The sequence below is a fragment of the Chionomys nivalis genome, chromosome 8, assembly GCF_950005125.1.
Source record: "Chionomys nivalis chromosome 8, mChiNiv1.1, whole genome shotgun sequence".
Classification (NCBI taxonomy): domain Eukaryota; kingdom Metazoa; phylum Chordata; class Mammalia; order Rodentia; family Cricetidae; genus Chionomys; species Chionomys nivalis.
The window spans coordinates 52,423,404-52,434,425 of record NC_080093.1 but is presented as its reverse complement, the minus strand read 5'-3'; the positions used below and the strand labels follow the sequence as shown (position 1 = coordinate 52,434,425).

At 54.6% G+C, this 11,022-nt stretch overlaps 1 protein-coding gene across 1 annotated transcript; it reads right to left on the bottom strand.

Annotated features, from left to right (window-relative positions):
- Positions 1-1,892: 1,892 nt before the first annotated feature.
- Positions 1,893-10,481, bottom strand: Ccnd1 (cyclin D1). The gene is made up of 5 exons (XM_057779793.1): positions 10,081-10,481; positions 8,463-8,678; positions 7,857-8,016; positions 4,510-4,658; positions 1,893-3,035 (listed from the first exon to the last, which is right to left on the bottom strand). Exons 1-5 carry the CDS (start codon positions 10,276-10,278, stop codon positions 2,871-2,873), a joined length of 888 nt encoding a protein of 295 aa, XP_057635776.1. The 5' UTR covers positions 10,279-10,481; the 3' UTR covers positions 1,893-2,870.
- Positions 10,482-11,022: the final 541 nt, after the last annotated feature.

Below are 11,022 nucleotides of genomic sequence, written 5' to 3'. Positions count from 1 at the left end.
AGCTGGCAGCGACAGACCCAGAGTCGCTTCTCATCAGTGGCTGCCGCCGGTCTCCCTGACGCCAGAGGCTGCCACCTGCAAACACCCTTTCCTTTGGGAACCCCAGGTTGGTCCCACATGGTTATGGCACCAGTGATACATCCCCCATTCCCTTCCCCAAGACCCAGAAAACAGACGACACCAAGCTGGGATTTTACCAATTTTATTTCTAGATTTTTTTGTGTCTTTTTTTTTTTTTTTTCTGGACCATGCTGGTCACATGTCCGTGCTGGGAAGCGCCATGGTGTGTCAACCAGAAATACACAAACCCAACTTGGCCATCAGCCAGAGCCCCTCAAAGCCTTTCATGTCACAGGGCAGACTCCGTGGACCCACCACCAGCCTTTGGCCTTCTGGCCAAACCCTCACCCATCACCATGAACACAGTGGTCCTCAAGGGTCTTGCCTGGTTCAGATGCCTCAGCTAGGTTGGTGGTGACCGTGCAGGTGACCATTTTGGTTTGACAGCTAGCTAGGGAATTTGGAGGCCTGCAGCACTGGAGCTGGCTTTGCCAAGGCTGAAGTCTTTAAATTAGCACAATGCTGTAATTAACACAAAACAAGACAGAATACTAGAACCTAACAATAAATGATGCACCGGAGACTCAGAACAAATTCCTCCGGGCCCAGCAGCATGGTGGCATGCACAACAGGCCGCTACAAAAATAACAATATTGATAATTAACAAAGAAAAATACAGTTGTCCCGACTGCTGTGATGCTATATGTCCCAGATCAAATGAAGGGCCCAGCATGACAGGTGCAGGGGGATGATCCCCACCAGACCAGTCCCAGGAGGCAGACTACCCGCCTGCTAGGCCCGTGCATGGCTAGGTGAAACATGAGGTATTGTGAACAGGAACCTGTTTTTGTTTTTTTTTTTTTGTTTTTGGGAATACAGCGGTAATCACATTAAGCCAAAATTGATCACAACTTAAAAAGTACAAAAAAAGGGCATCTGTAAATACAATCTTCTATGAGGAAATTAAAACTTGAACATGGCAGTCTATGACATTGTAAAAAACAAAACAAAACTGACCCTCCAATAGCAGCGAAAACAATGTGAAAGATACAAAGCGACGCGAATCTGGGTCTGAACGTCCGGGATGCCGGGAGTCATCGGTAGCAGCGCTATGTGAAAGGAGCCGCAGCCTGTCCCGTGTGGTCCCTACCCTCCACACACTTCCCTCACGTCCTCTCTCCAGCCTCCCGCTCGTCACCTCCCTTCAACACTTCCTAATTAGAAAAGCACAATACAAATTACCTACTGCTGGGGGGGGTGGGGTGGTGGCAAGAATGTGCCGGAATCAAACTCTTTTGGGATCCCCTAGTTTTCCTTAGTTCGGATGGCTCTCCAATGGGGCTGTTTGGGTTTGGAAAGTTAAGCAAACCAAATGCCCGTCTTTATATGATTCTTGAGAATCCCTCCCCTCCCCACTAAAAGACCAATTTCTCAGACATGGCACCTTCGCCAGCAAGGGCAGAAGGTGTGCGTTTGAATCAAGGGAGATCACATTGCTGTATAAATCATACTGGCCATGGGCAGCCTTTCCAATAAATACTCTTCTGTAGCCTTAAGTATAAATTAGACATTTTAGTGTTTAAAAAATCCCCTCACTGTCCAGGTAATGCCATCACAGTTCCTACTTCCAAACACCAGCTGGCACCAAAGGATCCCTTCAATTCACCTTCTCTGTAGGACAGATCCTGGCGGTGCGAGAACAGAGTTCTCTCTCCTTGACCCAAAGAAACTTCCCAAGTACCCCATCCTACCAGCCCTACTGTGCCACGCATGCATTGAGAAGCCATGAGTGTGTGGATACCCCCAACCATTCCATTGGAACCCCCCCCCCCACACACACACACACTAGCGACACTGCTTCCAGCTAGCTGACCGAAAGTGCTTTGAGATGGAATGGTTTTGGAACATGGAGAAGGAAAACACAACAAAACAGAACAAACCACACACACAAGAGAAAAGCTGTGGGTTTAACCTGATGTGAGTGGGCTGCAGGGCCGCCAGGCAAAAACCAGCGTCTCTTTAAACAGGAACTACAAAATAGGAAGATTACAAAAATAGAATATACGATGCCACTATCTCATCCCCACTCTACTGGAGCACACTGCTATGAACCTGCATGTTGGGAGAGAGCCCTGGGGGGGTGCCACACGCTACAAGACCGCTAGAGGTCGCACCGACCATCAGTAAGTGAAGAGGTCTACTCATCCCTGGGATGAGGCGCAGGAAACAGTGACTGGCAGTGGCAGCCATGAACATGCAGGGGAGTGAGGCTGAGGACCGCCCAAGCTGTGTCTTTCAGCAAAGCGAGTACGTTCTCTAGCTAAAACTCTCTTCTACTTTAACAACGGTTTGCTCTATTTGCCTTTTTTTTCCTTTTTTAAAAACAATGTTTCTCAAGCTTTTTAAACACATAAAATCAAAATCCTTCTGGACACTTCCTGCATGTTAATCCTATTCTTACAACAGACAAGCACATTAATAGAAAACTAGTTGATTACTGGGGTATAAAATCCTATTTTTGTAGCACCCTCCGCCCTACACTCAGGGTGATGCAAATTCTATCTCTCTCTCTCTCTCTCTCTCTCTCTCTCTCTCTTTAAGACAACTTTCTGGTATTTTTTTTTTCTCTTTTGCTTAAGTCAGATAGAAAGGAGAAAGATTAAAGAAAAACAACCAACAAAGAGAACAAAACTTCCCTTTCTGGTAACAAATGTCCCTAAGAGGAACGTCGTTAGGAGCGCCCCAGGCTAGCTCCTTTCTCAAGGCGGGCTGCCACTACTTAGTGGCTCCCGCCTGGCCGGTGGTGGCCTTCAGATGTCCACATCTCGCACATCGGTGGGTGTGCAGGCCAGGTCAGTCTCTCCCTGCGCTTCCCCCTCCTCCTCGGTGGCCTTGGGGTCGATGTTCTGCTGGGCCTGACGCAGGCTGGACTCCAGAAGGGCTTCAATCTGTTCCTGGCAGGCGCGGAGGCAGTCCTGGAGAGGCGGGCGGAGATGGAGGGGGTCCTTGTTTAGCCAGAGGCTAGTGGCCAGGGCCTTGACCTGCGAGGCAGGCTTTGCTAAGGGTAAGGCTGGAAGAAACTCCTCAAGCCACCCCCAAATCTGTGAGCAGTAAGAGAACTAACTACAAAGGACTAGAGAGTAAGAGTGCCACCTCTGCCCCTGCCCCTGAGTCACGGGACACCTGCAGAATTTCTCCCTGGGCCTCCTGCAGCACTGCCTGACACATCCTCCCGGGAACTCCACCTTTTTCTGGATGTAGTTTCTGTAGGTGGTTCTGGGAGGTGAACCCAGCCTACCATAAGCACCTGTGACAGGTTCTGCCTGGCTGAGGGAATGCACCTCCACCTCTTCAGGTTCCTCTTTTGGGGCTGTATCTTGTACTCCCCACAAGGAATACCTATCTCTCCCTCACAGCCTTCTGCCCCTGGTGGCCTCTGAGGGAAGCCAGCTCCAGGGCCACCACTGGAGCCTGGAAAGCATTTTGCCCGGAATGAGACTGATGAACTTATTAAGCCCTGCCTAGATGGGATGAGGCTAGGGCACTGTGTACATTCCTCAAGCCAGTAGTACTTCTGCAGAAACCCTGGGGAGCCCCACATTCAGAGTCTGGGTATTGTTCCCCTTTGTTTGACAGGTACTATGCCTAAGGAGGGTGGCAGGGCAAATAGCCCCATTTTACAGAAGGGGCAACTGAAGCACAGGTGGCCTGGTGTGAACCCACAGGCACCCTTGAACCTCTCTCTGAAGTCCGCAGGCTCCCACCTATATCACTTACCCCCCCCCCCACTCTCAGGAGCCCCAGATGCTTGGGGGAAGGAGGCCACATGCTGAGGTACACTGGAGGAGTGCGGGAATTAGGGGTCCCTGTGGCTGATGTCAGGCAGGGCAGAGTGGCCGTCACATATGGAAGCCTTCCACATGCCCAGTGACTTTGACCTACACCGAACTCTCAGCTGAGTCCAAGCCAGAACTGGACTTTTGTCTGTTCTGCCTATGCCAGCCTGAAATGTCCTCGAGGGCACCGTCACGGCCAGCGCTCCAAGCAGCCATCAGCCATACCCCTCAGTGAGAAGGTACTCCAGTGTGGCACAGCATGCCACCTACCCCCAAATTTCTAGAATGTGTCTTCTGCAAGTAGAAGGCCTATACCAGAGTTCTTTGTAGACTACACCGAGGGAGATATGGTCCTATCGTAGCTGGGCCAGACTTCAGCTTCACCTGACAGTATATCACGCCCCCGCCACCGCTTTTAGGATCAATGGCTTCTGGAAGATCCCCAAACCTCAAGTCTGGGAAGAGACTGGTGGAGGTCTCGGTTTGGCTCCCTCTTGCTACAGAGGTCAGTGCTCCACCTCTCACAAGGCTCGGCCTGGTCAGTGTCTTGACATTGCCCCCAGCAGGGTTCCCTGGCCCTCACCAGAGGTCTCCATCAGTGAGACTCACTCACCGGGTCACACTTGATCACTCTGGAAAGAAAGTGCGTTGTGCGGTAGCAGGACAGGTAGTTGTTGGGGCTGCCCATGTTCAGGCCTTGCATCGCAGCCACCACGCTCCCAGCAGCCACCATGGAGGGCGGGTTGGAAATGAACTTCACATCTGCAATAGAGAGGGACAGAGGTGGCTGTGAGCGGGAATAGCTACAAGCCCATGGTTCAGTCCCCACCCAGCTCTGGGCACAGCCTCATCCAGTCCTCCAAACCTCTCCATGCTTGCATTAACTCCAGCTCCTTTGGAGACAGCTAGGTGGCGCTAGATGCATAGTGTTAAGGCCTGCGACCCCAGCACTAGGGAGGATCAAGAGTTCTAAGCAAGTTCTTGTCTCGCTTTAAAAAGTGGAGTGGCTGACCCTGGCCCGGGGTTTCATCCACCTCAAGCAAACACTAAGGAAGAGTTGGTCATGCCCCCTTTGTGGCTTTAAGCACTTCCAAGTTTAAGGAAGAGGACACAGTACCGAATTCAAGAAGGCACAGGCTCTTAACCCTTTAACCCAGAGCCGGATGTGGTGCTTTATATCTGCATTTCCAGTATTTGAGAGGTTGAGGCAGGGGGAATGCTGTGTGTTCCAGAGCCAGTCTGGCAGCACGCCAAGGTCGCTCCTCAGAAAGATGACAGTAAGTTGCAGGGGTGACAGGAGCAGGTCCCTCAGAAGGCCAGGATAGCTGCCACAGAAGGGATGCTCCTCCAGAGGCTGACTCTCAGAACCCCCTACAAAGCCATTTCTCTAGTCACAAGCATTGTCCTGCATCCTTTTCAGGCTGCTGTCCTGGTTCACGGATGCCAGGTTAGGGCAGAGGACATGTGACTCCAGACCAGGAAAACCAGTGGAAGTAGCCCCGGGGGGGGGGGGGGGGGATTGCCACCCCAGAACTCCAGGCCAGGGTCCCTTGTAAGGGAAGCCTCTCTCATATGCACAGGCCCCAAGGGGGAACCCCAGGGGAGTGCCAGCCTGCCCCACTGTTAGAAAGCTAGGGTCATGTTCCCCCACAGTACTGCAGTGGGGTATCACTTCAGGACTCTATCTGGGGTCACCAGCTGTCTGCCTCTTTCACCCAATGGACCCAGCGTTGCAGTGGCGTGCCGCACCAATGGAATGCCTCTCCATCAACGCTGAGCCCACAAGTTGCTTCCCTGTGAAGCAGGGGTTCCATGCCAGAGGAGGACACGGGAAAGAACAGGTGTCACCCGGTGCCTGGGACAGGGAGGCTTTAAGAAAGTGTACGGGGAACCATGAGGGGAGAGGGCTGGCATGGTGAGGCGGCCCTTAGGAGACTACCCTGACAGAGTGTACAGCTCTGGCTCTTAAAAGTTGGGGGGGGGGGAGTACCAGGAAGAGCAACCACACAGAAGGGAGAAAGACCTCCAGGTGGTCCCAAGGACTTAGCTCACTCAGTCCAGTGAACGGAGACATCTCTTTTTCAGGGAGAGAAGCTCCAACCACTAGCTGGCACACGGGCCAGAGCCCCCAGCCCACCACTTGTTTTCCCCTTCCTGAGTGCAGCAGTGCGATCCATTATGTCCCGTAAGGAGCCCTAACATCTGCTCCCTCACACTGCCTGGTTGCTGCTGGGTCAGCTGTCACCCAGCTCTGTGGCACATACCAACACCCTTCATTTAGCTCAATTTCCCATGCACTCTGGTCACCTGTGCATGCCAATGTGACCAACCCCAACCCTAGGTTAGTTTACTGCTCACACGGTCATGACCCAGGTCTGGGGGTATCCAGAAGGGAGAAGAAAGGTCACACCCTGCCATCCCCTAGAAACCTTGCTACATGGACGGCAGATCTCCTGGCCTTGACCTTTGGCTCCTTCCCAGAGTGACCCCCATGTGACAGAGGAGCTTCAGGGGGACAAAGTCTCTGGGCCCAGAATACTGGCCTAGTGCAGTTCAAGCTGTGCTCTACCTCCACCTGTCTTCCGGGGGCTCTTAGTGGATCCTATCATAGACAAAGACAATACAGTAAGCGGGGTCCAGCCGCACCCACAATGCATTAATGCTTGTTGGCTTCCCTGCCGGTATCCAGGGGTCCTGGGAGGGGCACTTTGCTGCCAGAATCGTCCTGGGGAGGTTCTGTCACCCCATCCCTCATGTTATCTCTGGGAAACTCTGCAGCTTCCTCGAAGCCACTTTCAGCTCCTTAAAAGGCTTCCTGGAGCCTCCAAGGGCTCTGCTCTCCCTAGAGGAACCCCAGCCAGACGCCTCCCTGCCTGCCAGCCAGTAGGGCCGCCCCCGCCCCTTAGATCCTTCCAGGCTACTGATGGCCTTGGCACTCCCATCTGCCACCCCCCCCCCTTGCTTAGTAGGCCTCTGGGGAGGGGCTGGCACCCTCAGCAGGTAGCTGGGAGACTAGAATCCCCAAATTTTCACACCCACCACAGCGGTGTAGGAACACTAGCCACGGGGGCTGCCAGACCTGAGGAGGTCCAGAGACGGCAGGTGGAAGAAGACACTGCATGCCCTGCTTATACCACGTTGCTTTTTGGCCATGCTACAGGTCGCCCAGCTTGAGCTCCAAACAGATGTAGCAGCTGGGGCAATCAGGGCTACCTGGGTGGGGGGATCCTAAGCAGGTGGGGGAGTGCTGGACCCCTTCAGCACTTCTAAGCCTCCTGGGCAGGGAGCAGCTGTCAGATGTAGTACTGGGACCACCCAGAGGTAGCAGGGTGTCTTTGTGTGTTGTGTTCCAGCATGTCTGTCCACCCTGAGTTCTGGGCCAGGTTGGGTCCCTTAGAGGAACCACCCGGAGGTCCTCGTCTCTCTGCTTCCAACCAGCCCTCCCAGAGCCCTGTGAAAATGAACTGTCCTGTAGCAGCCCTGGTTGGGGGTGGGGTGGGGAAAGAGGCTCTCTAAACTCCTGAGCTGGTCATCCTGTACTGGGGCTGTACTGTAGCACGTGGGGCTGGCACTGGGGCCATTTGTTCCACCCCTAACAGGTGGTCAAGGCTGGGAGAAACCAGGAACCCCTACCCTTACCCCTATAGCTGGGGCTGCTCAAAGACAGAACAGAAGGTAGGTAAGGGCAAACAGCCCAGGAGCAGGGGCAAAAACCTTTTCAGAAAGCATGGGATAGGGAGGCTGGGTCATCCTGTTTGCCCTTCAATGTGCCCCACCCCCACCATCTATCCCCAACAAGCTACCCACGCCCTGGGCTCAGAACAGAGATGAGGGGACCCCCTTCTAGATGTGCCTGTGACCATCATGTGGTACAGAACAAACAGCAAGGAAAGAGGCATTAGCCAGGGAACCACAAGGAGCCTGAGATCTCCTGGGGAAGAGTGGGGGTGGGGGCCCTACCTGTGGCACAGAGGGCCACAAAGGTCTGCGCATGCTTGCGGATGATCTGCTTGTTCTCATCTGCCTCTGGCATTTTGGAGAGGAAGTGTTCGATGAAATCATGGGGAGTCATGGCAGCCAGGTTCCATTTGAGTTTGTTCACCAGAAGCAGTTCCATTTGCTGCAGAAAATGGGGAACAAGGTCAATAGGAGGGCAGGCCGGTTGGGGGGAGGTTTAAAGAGTGGGGACAACCGGGTACCACAGATAGATAAACAACAAAATGCAGAAAAACTAACAAGTGGGCAACAACATGCGCTAGACAAAAAGACACCCCCCCACGGCCTGGGCTGCGACTCAAGCGCCGCAAGGGGGCGCACACAGACCACATTTCAAAATGGCTTCACCGCAGACATGGTGGGGAGTCCAGGAGAGAAGGGGACCACAGAGGTGGAATTCTGAGGGTTTGGGATTCTTCCCACTGCCACTTCGGTGTCGTGCAGTGTGGGTGACTTCCATGGGGCTGGAGGTCTGTCCGAGGCTGGCTCGGCCTCCTGTCACTTGCATCTCCCACCACCCAGGGGTCGTGCAGCTAATGAGGGATCGCGGGTGGTGGGGTCCTCGGTTACCAGCAGCTCCTCCGGCTGGATAGAGTTGTCAGTGTAGATGCACAACTTCTCGGCGGTCAGGGGAATGGTTTCCTTCATCTTGGAGGCCACGAACATGCACGTGGCCCCCAGCAGCTGCAGGCGGCTCTTCTTCAGGGGCTCCAGCGACAGGAAGCGGTCCAGGTAGTTCATGGCCAGCGGGAAGACCTCCTCTTCGCACTTCTGCTCCTCGCAGACCTGCGGGGACCCGAAGCATGACCGTCAACGGGTATGGGGGTGGGGTCGCTCGTATGTGACCCTGCATCCCTTTTCTAGATTACACAGTGAATGGGTTCGTGAGGGAAAGGAGGGGTCGCGGTGGCAAACTCCAGGAGATGCGCGGGTGCCCAGTACCCACCCACCCTGAAACTGAAAGGGAAAGTTCCTGGGCAGCTGGCTCGGTGAAGTTCAGCAGCAGTGAGTGTCCACGGGGACCCCGACCCATGTTGAAATTAAAAGGTCGCAGGCCAGGGAATCCCACCGCGGGGCTGGCAGGACGCCGGGGGTTGGGCGCCGCTCGCGCGCACGCGAGACACAAAGGTGGCGTCCCAGGCCGCCGCGCCTCATTTCCCAGACGTCATCTTTTCAAAAAATATTTAAAAATATTAAAAAAATAACTAGGTGCCTAAAAACGGCCCGAAAATAATCATCGGGCGACCCTTAATCCAGCCCGAGGGTCAGGAGCTCGGTGTACGTTGGAGAGTGAGCCCCAGCAACTCAAACTCTCGGGGCCCCCCTTTTGCTGGGTACGGGTGCCGTTTGCCCCTGCAAGGGCACCATGCCGCACTTTAGAAATTATTTTAAAATATTTTGGGACCTTTGAGACTTCTGCTAAATATCTGAAAACGTGCTTTGGTCTCCCGGCTTGACTTGGGTAGGTACCCCCCAAGTGCAGACCCGCGAGGACCACAGTCAATCTCTAGCAACTAGGGGGCCACGCGACCTTGCAGACTGGCGTGCTCTCTGGGCCAGACAGCCTGTGTGGAGGTGTCCAGGGGTCCGCTGCTTGAACAAAGGGTCCCCCCAAATATCCCTCGCTATGTCCTGTTTAGTGATTTTTGGTCGCCGCGAGGCCCCCTCGTGCCTGTCCCAGCACTCCTGCCGCCGCTCCCCGCCCTGCCCCCAATTATTAATAAACACTTTTGCTTTGCAATAAAGGAGCAAAGATGGCGCATAATACTGGCACGAGCGGCCCTTGCATACGTGTCCACGGATATTAATTTAAAAATCAAATCTATGCCCCCTCCCCCCGAGCTGGCGGCTACGCGCGAGGCGGCCACCACCGAGGCGCAGCAGGAATGGGGCGCAAACGGGGGCCACAAAAGGGGCACAGTCCGCACCCTCTGAGGTGTCCCTGGCACACTCTAGCACCGTCCTCCCTTGAAGGCACTCCTCCCCGACTGCCCCCCACCAGGAAATGGAATCCCCATCATCCCAACTCCTACACCTTTCTCGGTCAAAGAGACCCGCAGTATCTATTTATTTTGAGAATCCGTTTTCCTAGCAACACACCGGGAAAACTCCGTGTTGGAAGGGAAGAGTGTGAGTGGGGGCAATAAGTTGCCAAGGGGTCCCAAGCCAGTAACCTGTATCCCCTCACCTCCAGCATCCAGGTGGCCACGATTTTCCGCATGGACGGCACAATCTCCCTCTGCACGCACTTGAAGTAAGACACGGAGGGCGCGCAGGTCTCCTCGGTCTTGAGCATGGCTCGCAGCACCCGGTCGTTGAGGAGGTTGGTGTCAGGGTACGCACGGCGGATGGTCTCCACTTCGCAGCACAGGAGCTGGTGTTCCATGGCGCGGCCGCCTGGGGAGGGCTGTGGTCCGAGTTGGGCTCCGGTGGTTGCTGCTGCTGGCGCGCTCTGCCTGGCGCTCTACGGCCGGTCTCCGGAGCGCGCGGAATCTGCTGCTCTCTGCTACTGCGCCGACAGCCCTCTGGAGGCTGCAGGACTTTGCAACTTCAACAAAACTCCCCTGTAGTCCGTGTGACGTTACTGTTGTTAAGCAGAGATCAAAGCCAGGCAGAGAAAGGGAGGGGGAGGGCCGAGGCGGGCGCAGGGGGAGAGGGGGTTTGGGAGCTGCGAGCGGCGTGGGGGGACAAGCCCAAAGCCCCCCCCACAACTCGACCTTCGTAGATATGCAAATTGCTCGAAACTGCTTCTCTTCGAGCTAAGAGCGGTGCAAGTGTGGTGGTGGGGGTGTCTTCTTTACCCAAGTGGGTCCTCCGAGACCTGTGGAGGTGGGGTGGTGCTAGCTTTAAACAGGACAGCTAGGAGGGAGGCCAGGCCACACGCAAACTAGGGAAGACTGAATGGATGGGAGATCCTGGGGACGTAAGGACACGTTTCCGAGGACGCCACGAGGGCACCCACGGGCGGACTGATTGCTTAGAAATCAATTTCATCAACACGTGTAAAATTCAGGAACTGTTTAACACGCGAAGATGCCGGACCAGCCCTAAGCTCCGGTGCAGGCAGGCACCATTCTATTGCTGTGGGGGTCGTTGCAAAGAGCCAGAGATGCAGCTCTGAACTTTAAAG